Source organism: Onychostoma macrolepis, chromosome 16, assembly GCF_012432095.1.
Source record: "Onychostoma macrolepis isolate SWU-2019 chromosome 16, ASM1243209v1, whole genome shotgun sequence".
NCBI lineage: Eukaryota > Metazoa > Chordata > Actinopteri > Cypriniformes > Cyprinidae > Onychostoma > Onychostoma macrolepis.
Genome location: NC_081170.1, coordinates 13,036,240 through 13,059,017, shown reverse-complemented (window position 1 = coordinate 13,059,017; position 22,778 = coordinate 13,036,240). Strand labels below are relative to the sequence as shown.

The following is a 22,778-nucleotide window of genomic DNA, read 5'->3' as shown; positions in this document are numbered from 1 at the left end:
AACGATGGATTTGTTTCTTACAAACATGCAGTTTTCACTTTACAAGACATTAATTGATGGACTCGAGTGAATTGCTTGAGGATTATTGTGATGTTTTTATCAGCTCTGAGGGTGTAATGCTACATTTCTCAAAATCAGCTGTTAGAATCTCTACAAAACCATCTTCATCTCGGTTGGCCTGAGGGTGAGTACATTTTCAACAAATTCTGAACACTAAAAACACAGTTTTTAGAATCACAGACTTGGGAGACAAATTAAAGTCATCCAATCAAAAAGATAAAAAAAATAAAGATTCATACTTTCAAAATGGAAGATAAAGTGGTTTTTCACAGTCTCCACAGTGCCTGAAAGGGGTCATAAAACATGGTAATGTTTTTGCTTTTATAAGAGTAATATTTTTTATATTCTCCTCATAGGCCAAAATGAGGCAGGAGTGTCTGTCCATGATGACAGAATCTATGTGGTTGGTGGATATTCAATTTGGACAAATGAACCACTTGCCTGCATTCAGGTGAGTTGGCTCGAATGATGCATATGTTTGAATGACATGTTGGATAATTAGTGTTGAGATGCCATCATTTGTCTGTTTGGCAGGTGCTAGATGTGAGCATCAAGGGGAAAGAGGAGGTTTTTTACGGGCCGACGCTCCCGTTCGCTTCGAATGGAGTGGCGACATGTTTCTTGCCTGCACCGTACTTCACATGCCCCAACCTGCAGACCCTACAAGTACCACATCACAGGATAGGAGCTCTCTAACCTCTCCGCTCATAACTCAAGGACATTCCCACAAACACACTATGAACCAATGAAATCATGTGAGAGCCTATTGTACTTCCACAAATTGTGACTGGTGGATGAAACCGTCATTGATCATACATTGATCTTGTGGAGCTAGTGTTCTGATGGATGTGGAAACCTTCGAAAAGTAGTTAAAGAGTTTTTTATTGTCAAGCTTCACTGACATTCATGCATTTCTGAACTGGATGTGTTGCGGTGCTGCACCATGCTAATACAGTTTAACAAGCAGCGGTAAATCTGTCAGAATGATTAAGAGCCACTTCATGGCCCAGTCTCAAATGGTGCACTTGATGTGAACCTGTGGTCCGTCAAGTCCACAAGATTGCGGGTTGTCCCATTTATCATTTTAACATAAAAAGGGTGTTCATACCTCACAGTGAACTTTACTCAACAATCCATGCAAAATTAAATCAAAAGAAATACGCAAGAGTGGCATTTGGGACAAGGCCGAAGTGTCAAGGAACTGTTTTCATAGATACTTAGGACTCCATCCATTCTCCATTCTGACCTTAATGTTCTGCCGCTTTTATCCACATGTCATTTCTCAGCCTATGACAAACTGTACTTTTATCAAAACTCAGGATGAAGACCGTACAATTGTTTACTGAATGTGTATGACCACAGCTGAGGACAAATGCACACACAGCATCTTCACAATCTGCGTCAATGGCAGCATCCTGACTGTTCTCCATCCCACCACCAGAAACCCATTCCACAAGAAAACATGTAAGGGCACACTTTTTTACATGTCTCTAATAAATACAACATTTATGCAGTTGTGGAATAATGATTAACAATAGTGAGTTCTTGAATCATTGATTCTCTGGAAACAAACAAGAGACAAGCAGTAGCTTTATTTCCAGTAGCTTTATGTTTTTAGGGTTTCTATGACTGGTGAATTTCCAGTCATTTGTGATTGCTAGGTAAGATTATAATCTACTTTATAATCTAAAGTATTTCCCTTTTTTTTTCCCCCTTTTTTTTTCTCAAATTTTCAAAATTATGGCTTTTCTATTTTATAGACTAGCATTTTACCAATTTTCATAACATTCCAGGTCCGGATATTTTTTATTTTTTCCATGGATGTGGGAACCTTGCAGTAAGCAGGTAAAGCAATCTCACAGACTCAGTGAGAAACTTAATAAAATGTGGCAGGGGAGATAAAATGTAGGTCTTAGTAATTTTGATCAATATATATGTTCAATAGGAAGGCAGCTCACTAAATTTTGGAACTAAGCTAATATGTCACCATATACTGTAACACTTATTCTATTAAGGGTGGTAACGTACCTCATAAATGTTAAACCATATAAAAAAGTTACTCTGATTAGCTCAGAGAATGAAAGATAGACGTGACTGAGGTGAGAGAGAGACAGTGTGGCTCATTTGATGGCTCTGCTCTAATGAAGTGTGATGCCTGTGCCACACTGCGGGGTGAGGTGTGAGTGTGCCGGCTGTAAGAGAGGACCGGGAGCTGAGATGGAAATGGAAGGAATGATTGGGATGGAGAAGAGGGGGAAAAAAGAAGGGTAGGAGGTAGAGAGTGATGAGAGGCTCTAGGCAATTTGGGCCCAGAATTGCATGGAGATTGCAAACAGTATGAATAGTTAAAGGAAAGGTTTGGGGTGAAGGTGATTGAGGGAGCCATAGGTGTCATATTTGTGGTTTCATGACTGATTTTGATTACTAGTCTGTGCAGTTGTCAGAAAAGTGCTGATTGATAGCAGTAGACCATATGACAACTTAATGTAGCCTCTTTCTAGATGTGATGGGTAAAAATATCGAATTTCCGATTAATCGCTATCTTTATTTTAGTTCTCTTGGTGTGGTTTGAGTAGTCAAAATGTCAAAAAAAATCATCAAAATGTATTATTTGTACAGCGCTGCTCGTATTGCAGCTGACACTGACATGCACCTGAGGTGACATGAGTGCATTTACACTGCAATTAAAATTGCATATGTAAAATTATGAGATTATTGGTTGAAATATAACATTTTGAATATAACTATAGAAATATTATATAGATATAAGTATTCTATATAAATATTTTCTGCAGAAATAAAAATGGTTGAAAATATGAAATGTTTTAAATATAAAACTAAAACTGCCAGTAAGTGGCGGCAGTCACTAATGTGAGTCATTGATTCATTTAATTCGCTCAAAAGGACTGATTCATTCAGGAACCTCCAAGTGACTGACTGGATCTAAAAGGATTAAGTCATTTGCTCAACCAATCTGTTCAAAATTGGATTTGTTCAGGAACTAAATTCCGCTGTGTTTGCCCGAAGAGGCGTTCTACTAGTTTTGTTCAGAGCTTTTTTTCACAGGCAAAATAGAGCAAAAATAGACAATAGGTGCATTCTAAATCTCATACTTATGAACTATTCTATGACGTTTTATAGTATAAATAGTGCAAGTAGTGTTCACACTTAAAATTCCAAAGCATAAAACGTGCACTTTAAATATCCGGATGATGCACTTAAATAACCAAAAGAAAAAAGTGTGGCATGTTGGACACTTCACGCACTCAACTGTTGCAGCTTTAATTATGTCACAAAGGGGGAGGGGCTGTCAGACTCCGATTATTAAGGACAAATTAAAAGAAAATTCATGCACTACATGGTTGAGTACATAGCGTACAGTGTGTTGTTTGGGATGCAGTTAAGGTGTTTAAAATATAAGTCACATATTAACTTGTTTACCTAACTGTTGTATAGAGTTAATATCACATTTGCCACAGTGCTGAAATTTGGGAAAACAGCATTCTTGTTTGTCTGGTATTACCTAACTTTACTATTTGTTTTAAAAGAAAAACTCATACAAGGCATTATTTTGCACCCACATCTTTCCCAGCAGGCACACAATGACATAAGTCGTTGATATTTGGCTGAATTTCGGTTGCAACATTGGGTAACCAAAATTCAATGTCAATTCAATATCTGTTAATTAATGTCCAATACCATCTGCTGATGTTTATATTTTGTTGTTTTAGGTTGTGTTGTAAAGTAACCAAAATACAATGTCAAACCAACATCAAATTGACATCAACCAAAATGCAAGACATGGGGTCCAACGTCAACTTGCCATTATTTTCGACGTCCAGTGCCAGCTGGGTTAATTCTGGCTTCATTTCGCACCAGACGACCTGCTTAATGATTCCTCTGCCAGTGTTGCTCATTCGCTAGCTGTCTGTAAATTCCTTCAGAAAACAGCATGTGGTGCACTTTAAAGTTTTAAGAGGGTTTAGGTGTAAAACTAGGACAAATGACTATTAACATTTTTAGTATTTGGGCCTTATGGGGTATCTCTTAATACACACTACCAACATAGCTTGATTCCCGAAGCCAGCAACAATGCACAGAACACAGGGTATTCAAACAAAGTTTATTCACAATATCCACATATGGATCCACTATCAAGTCTATACCATGTACACTGTTTACATAAGAGTATTGAGAGTTGATGCAGGCAGGCAGTTGATGCAAGTCAGTCTTCTTCTAAACTAATCATCTCAGCCTGTCCACTGTCTCCAAGCAGGGCCAGAAGCCTCCTATAGCCATTCCTAAAACAATAAGACAGATTTTTAAGGAGGAGAAAATTAAGCATAGTACAAAGCAAATGGGAATGCTAATGGATAGTGCTGGTTTTATCTCAAGTTTCTTCTCAGCTCTCAGCTGACATATAGGTTACTGTTGCTGTACCTGAGTGAGCTATTTTTTCCCAGACCTCTCTTGCACTCTGTCTTTCTAAGGCTCAGTGACAGAAAGGGAATAAGAGCCATCACTGTGAAGGGGTGAAGGACAGCGACAACTTCTAGAACATTATACACTTGCTGGTCGTATACACCTTCATTCTCTTCCACGAAGGCCCTGGGAAAGAAATAAAATAGGTAACAACAGAATGAGAGAGTATAGTCTCTAAAGCAGCACTGATCAGTGTGGGTAACTTACTGTAGAATAGTAGTGGTGTGTTCACATGGCTGCTCTCCTACTGCAGCAGTGCACCGCTCCACAATAAGCTGCGTAACCTCTGTGCTCAGCCTCTTTACTGAGAGAAACGCAACAGGGATTTGATTAAATAAAAACAATGAAATACATTACATTTTATCAGGAGTTAAGAGGTCTTTATAAAAGATTATCTCTCTAATTGATGTGTTACAATGTTTTAGCAATGTGTGAGAGACTAGAGATCACATCTGATTTCCGACCAAGTTCAAATGACCCTTTTTTGGTTTCTTTTCACACCATCTTAGTGAATGAAAATGGGGAAAAAATTAAACAGCTTACATTAACTGGATTAACTTCAATTTAAACCAAGAGTGATAACTATAATAACTAATACCATTAAGTCAAAAAGAGTTTAAAAAAAGAAATTGCTCCAAATCTAAGAGAATAACAGAGCCCACATAAAAAATACACACATTCTATAGATCAGGGTCTGTAAAAACGGTTTTTAACATTAAATTAATCGAAAATTACACTGTTACAAAAATTTCTATTTATAATAAATGCTGTTCTTATTAGCCTTCAAGTAAAAAAAATCCTGAAAAAAAAAAAGTGTCAAAAACACTGACTGCCAATGACTTGAAACGGCATGGTGCAGTTATGTTGACAGAACACGTTAAAATACACATTACAGTTGTATGAATGGGCCTTTATATAGTTTGTCATTGTCTACCTTGTGTTTCATTGACCAGCATCAGACAGCGCAGCACCAAAGGAAGTGGAACTGTGAGCAAGGCGGGATCTCTGTCACTGTTCCTTTTCAGGAGTTCCAACAGGAAAGAGAGAACGGCAGCAAGTCGAGGAGGAGGAGCGAGACCTTTAAACTGGAGGAAGTTCTCTCTGCAGAGACAATGTTATTCCTAAAAGGTTGGTCATCTCCTTTTATACTCATGACAATGAAGAAGCTACATATTTTTTTTTATTGCTGTTCATTTAGATATAAATATGAAATCACATGACTCATACCTCAGCACATGCAAAATGCTCCTCCTGAGTCTTTCCCCCTGCGGGGTGGGTGTTGATTCGCAGGCAGCCAGCAGGACAGGATGATTGACCACTGCTCCAGTAGAGGGTGTGGATGGGAGAAAGCGGCTCAAGTACTGGGAAATGACACTGTGCAGCTGCTGCTTCAGGTACGCCCCCTGAGATTGGGACACACTCACCGCCACTGACAAACCCTGAAGATACCAAGACAGTCTTAGTTATGACAAAGACAGGGAACTTCATCAACAATGACCTCAGGATATAGGGAAAGGTTTCAATACAGAGGTTTCTGAATACAGAGTATGTGTTGGATTTGGAGGTGCGTTAACCTGCAGGAACAGAGGTAGGCTTTCTTTGAGGGCTGACAGCATTTGAGTGTGTGCTCCACTGTCCTGTTGGAGAAGAGCGTGGGGCAGTAACAGCACATCTACAATGCGGAAGAGCAGTTGCTGAGCTTTAGAGGTGGCCAACAGGTGGCTCCAGTGCTTGACCAAGCAGCCTGAAAAATATACAAAACCACCATAAGCTTATAGTACACAAAGTGCTGTTTGCAACCCATTTTACTTTTGCATTTTCAAGTGAAGAACGACATTCAACAAAAGATAGTGTACACGAGTCAAAAGGCACCTACCTACAGTCCAGTATGCCAGCTGTAGACCCTCCCGGCTCTTGTTTAGCAGGTAAGGTTTGATATATTTGAGAATGTCTCCTACATACTCCAGTGCTCGGGACACCGCTGAAGAACGCTCAGAGAGGAGCTGGATCTCACAGTATGATCGACCCACAGCCTAGTAAGGCACACATACTCGGTGTTGGAGATACAGTATGGCTTATATGTTAGAGCTTCTGGTTTGAGTGCGTGTACCTTGATGAACACAGCCATTGCAGGTTTGGGATCTCTGGCAGCAGCAGGATGTAGGCCTGCTCTCTGCAGCACAGACTCCACTTCTGGAAGTCGGAGAACCTGTCTGGTTAACTCAGCCAGCTGTTCATCCAGATTTCTGCCTGTACACACAATACCACAGCTGCTCTCTCTGACACACCCAAATCATTTTAATAATACCGATTCGCTATCACTTGTGAGCAATTTGGGGTTGAAGGAATAATTCATACAAAAAAAATGTAATTCATAATTTAGTCACAATTTACTAACGGACATGTTCCAAACCTGTATGGATTTTTTTTCTTCTGTAGATATTTTTAGATAAGACGATTGAATCTTAATTGAATATCCAGTTTGGTGAATTTGACAGCAATACATTGCGACTCACTTTAGCCCTTTATATAGTGCTGTGCTCCAGTCAGTTTTTGGGCAAAACTCCCTGATATATAAAGGGATAGGTAATCCAAAAATAAAAATTCTGTCATTAATTACTTACCCTCATGCCGTTCCAAACCTGTAAGACCTTTGTTCATTAAGATATTTTTGATGAAATCCGAGAGCTTTCTGACCCTGCATAGACACTAGACAGCAACGCAACTGACATGTTCCCAGGCCCAGAAATGTAGTAAGGACATCGTTTACGATCAGAGAAATGCAGATACATGCGTCGTGGTGCTCTCGATAATGGCAGGTTACAGTGATGCTAAATAGTCGTCGTTATTTTTTCTCTGCACGTAAAAAAAGCATTCCCGTAACTTCATGAAATTACAGTTCAACCACTGATGTCACATGGACTATTTTAATGATATACTTGCTGCATTTCGGGTCTGGGAATGTTTCAGTTGAATTACTGTCTATGCAGGGCCAGAAAGCTCTCGGATTTCATCAAAAATATCTTAATTTGAGTTCTGAAGATGAACGAAGGTCTCATGGGTTTGAAACGACATGAGGATGAGTAATTCATGACAACATTTTCATTTTTGGGTGAACTATCCCTCCAAGCAATTTTGACAGTAAAATCATGGTGGCTGATTTTTTACTCTCCTGTGCACCACAGAGAACTTCACACTCCAGTCCAGTAGGAGGCACAAATGAACCTTTTACATCGGTTTGCCAAAAGTCATAATGTTAGAAGAACCACTACCGACTGAAAAAAAAGACTGAATGTATATTCACACACAGATGGTTTACTTGTATTATGAATGGAAAAAAAATGCACGCAATGTTGTTTAAGTCCCACCTTCTAGAAAAAATTTAGCTAATCGACAATTAATAAAAATCATCACATCACTGTAGCTGCTGTTAGAGGCTCTAGTTCTCATATAAACCTGGGACTGCAGTGGCCTTGCATGCCCAAAATAGCAGACCGTAAAAATTGCACATATGGCCTATAAGTGAACTGAATTTCCCTGAAAGGGACTGAAGTGTAAAATGCAGGATAGTGACAATTTTACTGGTAAAATTCTTAATACATCAGGTTGTTTTTACAAAAACCAAAACCAGTCATACAGTTTTAGAACTACATGAGGTTGAGTAAATGATGACAGAATTTTCATTTTTTAGGTGAATTATCCCTTTAACCACTTGACATACCACGCCGGCTATTACTTAATGAGCTCTTTGTACCTGCTCTTGTATCTGGAGCATCTTGGCTTTTATGGAGGTACTGTTGTAGAACACAACGGATCCAGGCACGCACACATAAAGCCTGGGCCGAACCTGAACCTGGCCCAGAGCTGACCCAACTGACCAGCTCTCTGTGAAAGAGAATTTTTGAGCTCACAGTAAAACCAGTCTAACTATGCAACGGAAGAAAGAGTAAATGGAGAAAAGACACTCACCCATTTTGCAGCAGGTGATTTAGATAGTGGGTTACCAGCAGGGGGTGGAGCATTTCATCCCAGCCGAAGCTTTGCATAATGGACTGGATGGGGTGGGGCTGTAGGTTTTGAGGGGCAGAGCCAGGCATGTCTAATGCCAACAGTGTGAAGCCTAATGGCATAAAATACTATTAGATTTTACACATTCGTTTCCACATTTCTATCTTTAAAAAAGCTACACTAACAGAGAAAGTTTGAGCAGGTCATAATATTTCTCAAAATCAATCAATCAACCCCCCCCAAAAAAAACACCCTGATGAGTTGTCCTGGATGTATGCATCAAAACGACTGCACATTCATACAATTCCCTTCTATTCAGCTCTTTTAGAGCAGAGCCCACAGAGAAAAGGCAGCCATGCAAAGAGAGCCCCTGAGAGAACAAGAGTTCATTTTCTCCGTTTCCCTGACCTGCTGCGGCGTCCGCGAGCTGTGGCGGGGGGGTCTGGGAAAGCCTCATGCTGCACAGGAAGGGGAAGAAGTGGGACCAGAGCGCTGCTGCCACCGCTTGGTGGCGCTCTTTAGCCACACTGGGGAGAGGAACCCAACTGGGAGAGTCTACAGAGTGAGACGGCTGGCCACAGCGCTGGTGAACTCTCCTAAAGAGAAAAACAGAGAAACAGATTAATGCCAAGCACACACTTCAGGACTCTGTTTTTCGGCTATTGTGTTGGTGAGCACTTTATGCAATGAATCCCTCCAGAAGCAACAAACAGGGAATAACCCTATAATAAATTGATAGCAGTTACATATATTACATAAATATTCTGAATACACTAGCAAATGTTTTTTTGGTAACAATTTAATTTTAAGGTGTCATAATACAGAGTAATTACCTAATTAAGTACTTAGTAGTAGCCGTTGTACTTACATGAAACAAAATCTACTTACCATGTAACCAAGTTATGGATCAGCCTGTAATTACAGTTTGAAATTATGTAGATGTAATAGGCAGCTACTGTTACACATATGTAACAGACCGAGTGTTACACAGCTATTTATGTAACCAAAAGATTACTGCATATGCATTGCAGACTTTATACAACGTAATTATAAAAGTATACAGACATAAGCTACTTAAAATAAAGTGCATCAAGGTTGTACTTAAGTGTACTTCATGTATCTATACTGTACACCTTATCCAGCTGCACCTTAGTTTGATTTAACCCACCAGTACACAGCTTAAATACAATGTAATACATTTCTAATTACATTACAATTACATAATATTACACAGGCATAAGCTACTAAAAATAAAGTGTATAAAGATTGTACTTAAGTGTCCAAGTAGCTGTACTCTGTCTGTTACATGTTACAGTAGCTGCCTATTACATCTACATAATTACAAACTGTAATTACAGGCTGATCCATAACTTGGTTACATGGTAAGTAGATTTTGTTTCATGTAAGTACAACAGCTACTACCAAGTACTTAATTAGGTAATTACTCTGTATTATGACAACTTAAAATAAATTTAAATTTTTTAAAAATGTTTTTGAAAGTTAGTTATGTTCACAAGGCTGCATTTATTTGATAAAAAAATAAAGGCAACTTTTTTACAGTAATATTGTGAAATAATCAATTTAATTGAATGGTTTCCTATTTTAATATGTAAAAATGGAATTTATTCCGGTTATGGCAAATCTAAATTTTCAGCAGCCATTACTCCAGTCTTCACTGTTACATGCTTGTTCAGAAATCATTCTAATATTGTGATTTGGTGCTTGAGAAACATTTGTACTGCTTAATATTTTTGTGGTTATATACATAGTTAAAAAGAATAGCATTTATTTGAAATAAAAAATTTTTGTAACATTGTAAACATCTTCACTGTCACGTTTGATCTCTTTAATGTGTCCTTGCTAAAATTAATTTCTTTAAAAAAAAAAAATTCTGACTCCAAAACCTTTGAATATTCATTACATATTTATGATATAAATATATGATGTAAAAAAGCAATATTTAAAAATTATTTACTGTATTTGTCAGAATACATTGCTACTTTTAAAAAGCTAATATGTCTGTCAAAACAGTAATCCATACACTACAGTATGCGTTATCCAGCCTTGACCCCCTTAGTTCCAATCTTTACATTTCTCAAAGAAATTTGCTTAATAGCAGTGTGAGTGTTTTTGTACTATAAAGAAGAAAAGGAGCTTAAAAATAAGAAAAATGGATGAGACAATGGTTAAGCAGATGTGAGGAGCAGTTTGATGTTGTTTTCCATTGCCATTCCCATTTTCCCCCCCATAATCAAGACAGTGTGTACACACCTGATGATTGCTTGGACAGATTTTAGACAAGTTTGAAATTTATCGTAGTGTCATTGGCTTTTTGTTGCAGACTACAAGTGCGAGGAGCTTCAAAATAATTGGCCCTCTCTTCCTAAATTCAGTTCTTGTGTTTCATTCCCCCATCTCATTTATCCAGATTCGTCCATACCATTTCAATTTTCCTTTCTCTTTCCAACCTTCTTAAATGTGACTGCTGCCTTTCTCACTGTCTGTATTATCTCCGGCCCCCTCTGCCCTCTTTTCACTGCAAATTCTCCTCATCTCTCCGGACAGAGGGATTAGATGGAGTGTGCTGGTGTGGGGCAAGCGGTTCCTCCGTGGCCTGGCGGTAGCTGTGAGGCTGGGTCTGAATGGGAGGCTGAGAGCACGAGTCTGGCTCTGCAGCGGCTGGCATTAGCTCAGATAAGCAGCTGAAGGGGCTGTAATCTCATTTAGACTGGAGATGATCCTCCTGTCCTGTCATTCTCAGCGATGAAAGTGAGAGCGCCGGGAAAGGGCCGGGGCAAGCATCACGTGTGCGCGCACATGCACACACCTTCGCGCCTTCCAGCAAGGTTGCATCTAATCCACGGAGAGCTGAGACAATCGATTAGAGAGTGAATTCATTAGCTTCGTTACCGCGGCGGAATGGGCCTTTCACACCCATCAACCCTCATTGTACAAGACATCGTCAGAGACCCCACTTAATCCCCTCACTGCGGCGTCTTACACGCACACACCCCGTACCATCTGAACACTCGTTTAATCTCTCCCCGGACTGCAGCACAGATTTTGAACACACACCTCTGGAACGTACACACCGACTTACACGATCACGCCGGGCGCCTTCGTGTAAACTGACACACAGAATCATACACTCAGATAAGCATCATGAGCACGCCATCTGACACTGTGCGTAAGCTCTGATATCTCCGTATCGCTCAACACACACCCCGTTGATGGAGGAGCACGTCCTTCGCTGTGACATTAAGCAACGGTGCTTATTTCTGACCATGCACGTGTTATAGTATCAACTCATATGCCTTTCAAATCGGCAAGTAGGCATACTATAGTGGGGACAGATGCCATGAAATCCAGATCAAAGTTTTGTGGCTTTTAGTCTGTCTATAAGCTCTGAGGTTAATCTATATGCTAGTGCGCTCGTGAAAACATTTCACTTTCCATTTCAATAGTAAATATGTCAAACCATTTGAAGGTTTTAGGTTAGCAACATCAATGTTTGAAGGTTAAACTGTATAGTGAAGAATTATTGAGTGAAATTCCCATCAGTAAGGCTGTAGGCTCTGTTTGCTCAAGGGAACATTTCGGTACAATTAATGTAATGCAAGCATGCTAAATATTAATTAACAGCAAAATGAATCCTAGCTAAATTTCCAAAGCAACAGTCAAAGACCTACTGAAATCAAAATTTTACTTGTGTATTAGCTATATGCTAATTCAGGGGTTTTCCAACTTTTGAATGTGGAATATTATAGCAATTTAAAATAATTTAAATTTTAATATATTTTAAAATGTAAATTACAAATCTGAATTTTCAGCAGCCATTGCTCCAATCTTTATTGCCATGTGATCCTCCCGAAAGTAGCAATGTCTTCATGTTTCAATAATTTAATGCACAATTGCTGAATAAAATTATTCATTTCTTGCTTTTGAATGGTAATGTGTGCTGTATGTTGATGTATGTATATTAAAACTTATTTATCTTATGTAAAAAAATGAGATATTAAAAAGACTGTTTAAAAACTAAATGAAGAAACTAGAAAATATTACTAATTTAAAATGATATAATTGATTGAAATAATTGATTTCGTACAGCACTTTTCCCAATAAATTTTGGTCCAAAGCATTTTTTTTTTTACACTTTTTTCCCCTCTGGAAAATCTTTTGCAAATGTACTCCTAAATATTGACAAAAATAATTGAAAATATCATTCTCTTCCTAGAAAACATATCAAAAACACTGATAACTCATGTTGCACCACACAGATTTTTATCCAAACAAAAGCTCTCAAGAATGAGAATATCTGGAGTTACCATCTGCAACTCACTAACACTAGAAAATCATAGTTCATAGCGGTGATGTAACCCTGTTAGTTCCTTAAAAATAGTCAAGAGGTGAATCACTGATTACGTTCAACTCATTAATAAACCTTCATTCTAAATTCACTACAATTCTTGCATCCTTTTAAAGCTATTTTGTCCTAACAGTTTAAATGAATAAAAACAGTTTTGTGTTCTTCAATGAGTTTGACAAACAGCCCCTGCTGTGCTGAACAGAAACATAGAAACAAGAGATAATTCTCACCACCTCCCTTCTTACCCTCAGTGTCACCGTGCTCTCCGTTCTCCTGAGGGGAGACGGTGTGCACGGCGAAAGCGCAGCGGGAAGGAACCGGATTAATCGATTGGCGAGAACTCGATTAGTCACTTGGCAAAGACGCCACCGTGCTGCAGGGGTCACCATTGCGATCTCACTGCCCACACACACAGAGGATCGTGGCAGTGAATGCGATGAGGAGAATTAAGAGCGTGACTAGAGCCTGGCCTGTGTTATCTGCGTGAATCATCCGTCAGTTACAGTCTGCCTTACATCGCCCCGTAGCCGCGTGCTGGCTAATTCACGTAAGGCTTGCGCATGCCGTCTCCAACCTAACAGCCGTAATGAAGCCAGGGTTCAATTTACCGGACCACATAATAACGCATTAATTGTGTCAGTGAAAACGCATTAATAAAAGCGATACAACAGAACCGCGGTGAAATTAAGAGTAATTTGTAAGGACACGTCGAAGAGCACCCCGTCTCTTTAAATTGGGTCAGCGGGATCTTGGTGCCAACATGAGCCTGTTCGGGAAAAATTTGCTCGACTCAGTTTTATCATCCATTAATGTGCAAATGAGTGGCCTCCCACCCACAGATCCTGGTTAGGAATTGTGGGAATTAGTAGTGTTAAAGTGATTCAGTGTTTGATTTGGGTAAAATGAGAGGAGTGGACACTTATGCAGTGGATTCTTTACCTTGGAGGTCTGTGTGTGTGTGTGTGTGTGCTTTCAAACCTGGACACCTTACTCGATCGCACCCTAGCCACCTTTGACTGTGTTAGCCATGTAAGGCACACCAATGTCCCTGCCATGAACTCGTCCCTCCCTTCAGCTCAGTCTACACTCAGCTGTCTCCAGCCAGGACCGGACCCATGGGTCGAAACTCAACACAGCTCTCTTCCAGCACCTGTACGGGCTGACCCGGGTGCCGCGGGCCCCTAGAGATGCACAGGGGACCTTACAGGGTCTCTGTGCACAATGGATAAGCTTATCTCCACACTACGTTGTAACTACTGCACAATCAAGCCATTGTCAACATACAAGGGATGCAGGGGAGAGATTTGAGCTGCGCAGGGGCCAGGGTGACATATGTATAAGCTTCTGGGATCACTGGGGGGTGGGGTGGCTTCCCTGTGTGTTTGAGGAACCAACACATCTTAACGTCTAAAGTAAAGCGTGTGTACTCTCACCGTAATTGCGCCAGCACTGTCTGCAGGAAGCCCAAAGCGGAGCTGAGCTCGGACTGACGGCAGGCAGGCAGCAGCAGTCCAAAGCCCTCATTCAGAAGCCTCTCCTCTGACAGCGTAAGATTAGGACTCGTCTCGAACACCTCGCTCACCCCCTCCAGGTATGAGCTAAGTGGCGTCCAGAGAGCTAGCTTGCGCGAAGGCTCGGTGGTCTTCAGGTAGAACTCGCGGGCTGCTTGGCTGAAGTAGGTGGCCAACTGCTCTGCCAGTGCGCCAGCATCCAGTCCCTTCTCCAAATACAGCAGCACGAGAGCCAGCTGGCCCCTCCACTGCAGCGTGCGCAGGGCCGGGGGCGTGGAGTCAGCGGGTAGCATGGCGAGTAAGTCGCACACTCGGCTGGCCACGTCCTCCAGCTCTGCACACTGCGCCAGGACCAGGAAAAGCAACAGGAAGTGCAGCAGGCCCGTATCAGAGAGCTCCGTCATCCGCCTCTGGTGGAACTTTGAGTAGAGTCTGTGGACACAGGAGACAGACATGGTCATAATGTGGAATAAACACTGTGTTGGTACAATTTTCTAAACAATCAATCAATTTTTATTTGATTATGTTCTTATTTCCTACAGTTCAATTACTGAATCTTTCTGAGTCTGCTAGTAAAATGGTCTTATTTTGCATTCATCAAATATAATATTTGTTATATTTAAGGATGTTTTTTTAGCTGGCACACTTTTGCTTTCCCTGTCAAACATTTTCACTGGCTCCACCATAAAATTAAGATTAAAAAAATAAATAAAAAAAAAAAGTGTCATTTATTTTTTTGTATATTTGTTAGAAATACTATTTTTTTAATTAAATATTTTAAGTTTGTTCACATTTTCTTCACAAGATTTGCAATATGCTGGAACAAACTTATTTATCAATACACCAAGTTTATAAACACTTTTGCAGGAAAACGAGGGCATATAATGCAAAACATTGCGGATTCATTTGTAATTTAACACATTCTTATGGATGTTTCAAAGACTATCAAACGTCTTTCAACAAATCTCCCTGGAAACAACAATCAGAAAAACTAAACATTTCATACCATCTTCAAGTTTGCAAGGCATACAAAATGGGTAAAAATATATCAATGAATGTAAAAAAGCATCTCACGCTAGCTATGTTTCTATCCACCTATTTTTGTGAGCATTTAAGCATATTGCATTAAAAAAAAAAAAAAACAGGTAACACAATAAGGTGTCATTTGTTAACATTCATGTTAACATGAACAAACAATAAACAATGCATTTATTACACTATTTATTAATGTTAGTTAATGAAAATAGTTAATTGTTTATTCATGTTAGTTCACAGTGCATTAACTAATGTTAACAAACACACCTTGTGATTTTAATAATGCATTAGTAAACGCTGAAATTAACATTAACTAAGATTAATAAATGCTGTAGAATATTGTTCATTCTTGGTTCATGTTTACTAATGTTAACTAATGAACCTTATTATAAAGTGTTACCAAAAAAGAACGATGGATGAAAATGCCAAGATGTGCATAAATTCTGAAAATGTGCATAAAAAAACAAAAAAAACTCATGCTCTCAACTAAATCGGATAAATTTCTTATCCAGTAAGAAAACATGCACATAAACTAAGATGGAAACACTTACCAAATAATTGACCGAATTAGTCTCATGGCACAGCATCTGAAATACTAGTTTTGTCATTCTAAAATGCTTGAGCAAAGTCTTGTCAAAGTGCTTTGCTATAATGAACACCCAGAACTGTTCCCAAATAGCAGGCTCCAAAATAAGATGTTTTGTCTGCGTGCTCTGAAGCTCGTAATTTATTATATACAAAAATTATTATATACAGTGCCTCCTCCTACTGCAGCAAATAATAAAAAAAAAGAACAATTTCTGTGATATTTAGCGAAAGTTTATCAGGAAGTGACGATTTTGTTCTCTTCAACTCACTGGATGCACAAATGTTTTATGCGATATTCCAATTTTGCGTCAAGTTTAATTCGTAACTATGAATGGAAACATAGCTACTGTGGGTCATCTTTGTTGTGCCCTAAATGATATCATCAACATAACAATGAATGAGAAAAATCCTAAAACTTTATTTCCAGGTTTAAAATAGTTTTTAAATACCAGATCATTAAAATCGCCCTAGACTTTCAGGACTTCACTGTTGTAAAATTTGTACTGTGATGAGTAATTGGTGATACTTAGCCCTGATGTACAATCAATGTCTACAATACTCCAAATTTTCCTCATTGACTCAAGACTGATCAATATTTAATTCATTCCAATGATATTTCCACAACACAAATGCTGACATAGCTTTAAAAAGTTGTTGGGGTCCATCAGGATCAAACATTTCAACCCAAGTACTCATCACTAACCTCCTCCAGATATTCAGTCTTCCTGGAAAGCTATGCCTGTGAGCAGCATGTGCAAGTTTGCTTATGTGTGTGTGTGTGTGTGTGAGAGAGAGAGTGTGTTGTTTGATCCTCCGGGCACCACGGTGAAATGCCTTTAAAAGACCATGTTAAATGTCAGAAACACTCAGGCACACAGTGGTAGCTGCACTGTCGTGTGCGGCTCAATTTGCTGCAGCACAGAAGGAGAAATCAATATTGACCCCCTCCGCTCCCCCTCTTTCTACTGTTGACTGTTTGGCCCAAACAGAACCCTGCAGGTTCCATAAACACACTGCACTACAAGCAGGCCTTTGAGCATCCGTTTAATGTTTGGACAAAAACACATCATGCAAAGCTGCGGGGAGTCGAGCCGCGTCGCTGCTACAGATAGACGCGGTGCACAGAAGTGTGGTGCAAGCTTTTAAAGACTGACCCGAGATAGAGAATGAGCCAAAGATGAACGGAAGGCTGTCGAGATATTGTTTGCGTTTTTTTGCCTGTCTGTCTAGTTGTTTGTTTGTTTATCATGGACAGCTTTTTTTTCCGCCTGCCACGAGCAGATGCTGCTCATTCCCAGAGTACGAGCTTGAACGCGCTCCCTGCCGATCTCATTAATGCACCGTGCGCCGTGCCTCCCACCGAGCGCGCTCCAAGCCCGAGTGCCATCAGCGCAGCCCACACCTCCCCGTGTGGCACGTGTGTTTGTGTGTGTGTAGGGGAGGAGGTGGTCCTGGAGCCGGCCAAGTCAGCCCCCGCCACAGCATTGCTGGAAGCCCGAACGCCTGCGTTAAGGTGAATTAACCGCTATGCTCGTTAGCTAATTAGCCTTCGCACTTCCCGCACGGCTGAGCACGGTCCAGACAGAAAAATTCATTATCCAGATTCTGTCTGTTTCAGCCTCTTACCGGAGCTCCACCAGGCAAACCGAATTGGCAACTGATCTGAAATCAGAACGTAGGGGTGACTAGGTCTAAACTTTGAAAATAGGTGTGAGTCTCAAGGCTCATTCTCACCTGCCCTTGATCTGTCTCCAGGGGGCTCCGCCAGCATGTTCCTGGCTCAGGTGAAGGGCCAGAATACGCAGGAAAATATGGAAGGAGTTGGTTGAGCGGTAGAGCTGCGTGTGAGAGTTGGAGCCGACAGATGCAGGGCTACAGCAGCTCTTAGCCTGCTGCAACAGACAGAGGGGAGTCCTGCTGATACTGCCCAGCCCTGACACACCTAACCAGGGCACGGTGAAAGAGCTGTTCTGCGCATACACATAAAAAAAATAAAAAAAAATAAATAAAAAATCAGAATTAGAAGTAGTACTGAAGGGTGTCTTTCACACTGATAAAGTATAGTCTAATTGCAGCATTAAAGTATAGTCCACATCAAATGTGACCCTGGACCACATTTATACATCATCTGAAATCTGAATAAATAAGCTTTCCATTGATGTATGGTTTGTTATGATAGGACAATATTTGGCCAACAACTATTTGAAAATCTGGAATCTGAGGGTGCAAAAAAATCTAAATATTGAGAAAATTGCCTTTAAATTTGTCCAAATGAAGTTCTTAGCAATGCATATTACTAATCAAAAATTAGGTTTTGATATATTTACAGTAGGCATAAAAGAAAAATCAATCATTTTGACCCATACGATGTATTTGTGGCTATTGCTACAAATATACCTCAGCGACTTAAGACTGGTTTTGTGGTCCAGGGTCACAAATGTTTTTCAGTATATTGAATATACTCTTCAAGTCCAACATTAAGAAGACCTGCAAAAAATCTGGTTCAGCATGATCTAGTCGCTATGAAACTACAGCTGGTATTGTAGAGATCACTAGTGAAAATGCTTTCATTTTACATTTTTCCAATTAATAAATTACATTATCAGCACAACAACAGTTTGAGTGAGTTTAAATTATTAAAACTTAATATTAAATTAAAATGCCAATGTGATCTTGCAGTAATTAGCTGATATGGACATCACAAGTAAATATAAATATAATGTAGTATAATTAATTTATTAAAATGATCAAAACGAATTACTTTGAACTTATAAAACTTGTTTACATATTTAAATGGGGAAAAAATGTGGACTTCTAGGTCTCACGGTACGTTGTGTCTCCAGTTACAGAAATAATATTTAATGTCTATGTAATCTTGCAGTAATGAGCTGATACGGACACCCCAAGTTTGAATTAATATAATATAATATAATATAATATAATAATTTAAATTCTTAAAACATTATTGTTTCCGGATTTAAATAGGGAAAAACTGAATCCTGTACATCATGGCTTAAAATAACTAAAATAATTGCAGTCATGACTTACTAAATTTTTGCTGTAATACTCCCAGAGTGTTGTGACAGCACTGACATTTGGGCCCCACATCAAACTGAGGCTGAGGCAGCAGTGGACAATCATTCGTATCTGCTCTTCCTGTGCAGCTTTCTGAAAATTAATCATAATAATATTTACCTTTCAGAATACACAATGTGCACAGTGCAAAAAGGTATCTAATGCTATTCATAAACAGACAAGACAAACAAGCATATTAGCCAAATAAACACATAATACACCGGAATATGCAATATTATTTTAATCACCTTTGGATCACAGCTAGACTTAAGCAGCCCCATCACAAAGCTCCAATTATCCTCAAGTTGTTTCTGAAACAGCAACAAACTCACCAATGTAATATTCATTATTAAAATTAATAAAATCTCATCATGTGATACTAGTTTGTGTTGATCTACCTCCTGTTGAGCAGTGCCGTTCCGGTTGTGCATCCCAATCTGGGCCAGGTGTGTGAGCAGCCACCAAGTGAAGCCGTCAGGGTCTTTAAAGTGCATGGGGAGACCTGGGTCACGGTCTCCTGAAGGCTTCCCCTTCAGGACAGTCTGCAGCAGGGCATTTACATAACTCCAAAAAGACTGGATTGAAAAGAAAAATCAGAATCAAGAATCATTCGAAACAACCATCTATGCTGAGATTGTGTATGTGCTAACCTGAGTGTGTATGGTTTTGCTCCTGTGCTCCAGTAAATGTACGAGTAGAATCCATAATTCCTTTGTGCAGAGGCAGTGATAGTGATGGCTGTTCAAAGTCTCTGTTGGTCTCACCTAGAGAGAGTGAGAGAATGAAAGATTGTTCTACCTCCTAACCTTTACACCACAATGTTTGTCATGTCTGTTAAATAAAACACACACCTTATTATATTTGTTCATGGCCAGGCCAATGAGATCACAGAGCAGGTTGTTGACCTGGTCCTCAAACAGACTGATGTTTGTGAGCGTCTCGCCTGTCAAATTCACGAACTGGTGCGCATAAACTACCTGACCTTTCAAAATCACCAGGACCCAACACTCATTAGTATGAGTCCCAGATTCAGGACCACATGTACAATCTAGAGACAGCTACTGCAACATACCCATCATCCTTTGCTCCAACAGGTGCAGGATCTCCAGAACAGACCAGTGGATGTCCAGGTGCAGATGCAATAATTGCCAAGATGGAGGAAAGAGCTGTAAAGGGGGGGTTAGAATTTTTTTCTCCTTATGCCACTTTCTTTCACTACTTGGGAGAGTAATATACTAAAATGTACTTGTGTTGCAGATCAATACTGTATTAGTTTTAAACCACTCTGTATTTGGCCATCAGCCTTTTAAAAGTCCATTCAAAGAGACCAAAAGTGTGACAAACTGCTCCTTTTAATGAAACCATCACAACCACTGCCATCAGAATAATACATTACATTTTAAAATGTGTTGAAATAAAGTTATTTTAAATTGTAATAATATTTTCCAATATTACTGTTTTTTTTTTTAATCAAATGTGTGTAGGGAGCATAAAAGACCTCTTTCACAAATATTTAAAAAACCTTAGCAAATCAAACTTTTGAAGAGTAGTGTCTGTGTAGAAGAATATAGTTGTATATTAAGTATTGTTACATATATATGTGTTCATATACTGAAAATAAAAATGATCTCTCTTCCTGTGTTGATTTAACATTAATTTAGTGACAAACGGTGTGTCTTAATTATTTTAATTGCGTTTAACTTTTTTAACCTACAGTACTTGGCAACAATGCCAGTTCAGTCAAAATATGGTTCCTCTGAAAAAAATTAAATAAATCTCTCTATTTAAGTAATAGTTCAACCACAAATTAAAATTCTGTTATCATTTATTCTTACTCACTCTCAAGCTGTCACAAACCCGTATGGGATTTCTGTTCAACATAAAAAGATATTTTGAAGAAAGCGAGTCCCCATGAACTTAGAAATAGAAAATAATACTACAGAGGTTGGTGGGGACCATTAACTGTTTGGTCGCCCACTTTCTTCAAAATGTGTTCTATTGTGTTCAGAAGAAGAAAAAAATTCCTACAGGCTTGGAACAACTAGAAGGTCACTAAGTGATGACAGAATTTTCATTTTTGGATGAACTATCCTTTTAGGCCATTTAGTAAATACATAACCAGATACTGAGGAATATCATCAATAGGCTAAAAGATATCATTTATCTTGTGAAAATGGCACGGAGGTGTTCTACATTACCTTTCCCTGATGCTGAATCGCAAGAGCACTCTGGACGTTCGCTGGCAGATTTTTGATTCGTCCAATAAGCAGCGTGATACTGAAGAGCTCCTCCACCACGACTGAGGGCAGTTGAGCCTCTGCGTCTTTAAAGGGATGAACAGGACCTTCATCTAGGGATTGTGAGGGCTCCAAAAACCTGTAGAGCAAAACACAAGGTGAAACCAGTTTCTGATATTATTTCACTACTACCAAGCCACAGCAATCTGTACCTGTAAATGAAGACCTTGATATAGCTGAGGAACAGCACACACTGCTGTCTCAGTTCCTCTGCCTCATAATGAAGACTGCTCGCTTGACCTGAAAGCGTCAACATATAGTTATTCATATTTCAGCTGCAAAGTACTGTCAGACTGTAACAACTCTTCCCGAAAACTCTGTCTCCAGATGCTTACCAAAATCATGTGAGCTGGACTGCACCAGCGTCTCCAGTTTTAGCACCTTTTGTCTGAAAGGAAAGACAGATTGTCAAATTAACAGACTTCCTGTTTCAGCAGACAACATGGCAATCCTCCAGAGCCAACACACCTGCACTCCTACCTGAACAAGCCAAACAGAAGTTTGGTAGATTCTACCAGCGCTGTTTCTGTCACCCACGGGAAGTCAAAAATATCAATCGTGTCCCCCTCAAAATCCGCAGGAGCTGGATCGAGCTTTAACAGCAACCTAAACATAGAGAAAAAAGGATGTAAGTTTAACAGACAGGTTGACACAGAGCATATCATCATTATAACACCAGGACTTAGTACCTCTTCAGGGCTCCTCTGCTGATGTAGCCATTTGATGACAGTCGTCCTGTCTCTTCTCTACCTGGTTCATAAGCACAGGTGAAGCAGGGAGGCCGACTGGGAGCAGATTCACCATAATGATCCAGAGCAGATGGGGATACAGGCGGGGTGAGGGACTGCGAGAACTCGCCCTCCATGTCAACAGGATGGAATAGACACTGGGAAGAGTTTTGAAAGAGACAATGAAAATAATGCAATAAAATCTCTTTTAACCACGAATCAGACGGTTTAATGTAATCATACAACCATATGACAAATATTATAAACAAAAAGCTGTAAGGCAACCGTAAACCAGGAAAGACCAGCAAATATCTTTGGCTGGTTAACGCTGAAATTTTTAGCAGTGAACACTTCTTTTTCAGATCTTTTTAGCGCAATTTTGTGAGCTATCGACCTGGAAATTGTATCAGCAGAGAGAGAAACCATATAATTTTTAACAGATACAACAATTTCAGTCCTTTAGGATCTAATAACGTTTATAATAACACTTACTTCAACACTACTGCGTCTATGAACGACCTTCCTCCCAGTGTATCACTGCATTCCCGCGCTACAGTCAAAGCAACACTGCGCGTGCGCACGGACGTGTCGGTCATCCAAACCGCTCTTTGATTGGTCTGAAGTTCTC

At 39.6% G+C, this 22,778-nt stretch overlaps 2 protein-coding genes across 14 annotated transcripts in view; one reads left to right on the top strand and one right to left on the bottom strand.

The window, feature by feature from the left end:
- Window positions 1–5,633, top strand: part of klhl32 (kelch-like family member 32) — a 25,832-nt gene extending 20,199 nt beyond the window's left edge. For 10 of the 13 annotated variants that reach the window (XM_058748080.1, XM_058748081.1, XM_058748082.1 and 7 more), the window contains 3 exons: window positions 417–511; window positions 595–1,524; window positions 5,496–5,633. In XM_058748080.1, the coding sequence (XP_058604063.1) occupies window positions 417–511; window positions 595–756 (257 nt within the window). In that variant the 3' untranslated portion in view covers window positions 757–1,524; window positions 5,496–5,633. Of the gene's footprint in view, window positions 1–416; window positions 512–594; window positions 1,525–1,820; window positions 1,906–5,495 lie in introns of all 13 variants that reach the window. The other 3 variants (XM_058748086.1, XM_058748084.1, XM_058748083.1) reach the window with 3 other exon arrangements.
- On the bottom strand, window positions 3,499–22,778 carry mms22l (MMS22-like, DNA repair protein). Its single transcript, XM_058748079.1, has 25 exons — window positions 22,643–22,778; window positions 22,112–22,308; window positions 21,903–22,028; window positions 21,758–21,810; window positions 21,575–21,662; window positions 21,324–21,501; window positions 20,198–20,291; window positions 19,977–20,107; window positions 19,776–19,889; window positions 19,524–19,700; window positions 19,374–19,436; window positions 19,099–19,218; window positions 17,785–18,020; window positions 14,350–14,859; window positions 8,959–9,146; window positions 8,512–8,662; window positions 8,297–8,427; window positions 6,653–6,792; window positions 6,419–6,575; window positions 6,117–6,286; window positions 5,770–5,981; window positions 5,477–5,643; window positions 4,750–4,846; window positions 4,501–4,668; window positions 3,499–4,361 (listed from the first exon to the last, which is right to left on the bottom strand). Exons 2-25 carry the CDS (start codon window positions 22,285–22,287, stop codon window positions 4,286–4,288), a joined length of 3,723 nt encoding a protein of 1,240 aa, XP_058604062.1. The 5' UTR covers window positions 22,288–22,308; window positions 22,643–22,778; the 3' UTR covers window positions 3,499–4,285.

Coding starts and splice junctions, on each gene's coding strand:
- mms22l (XM_058748079.1), bottom strand. CDS start 22,287: ATGGAGGGCGAGTTCTCGCAGTCCCTCACCCCGCCTGTATCCCCATCT. Junction 18,021..19,098: donor AGTATTACAGCAAAAATTTA/GTAAGTCATGAC, acceptor GTGTATGCGCAG/AACAGCTCTTTCACCGTGCC. Junction 4,847..5,476: donor GCTGGTCAATGAAACACAAG/GTAGACAATGAC, acceptor CGTTTCTCTCAG/TAAAGAGGCTGAGCACAGAG.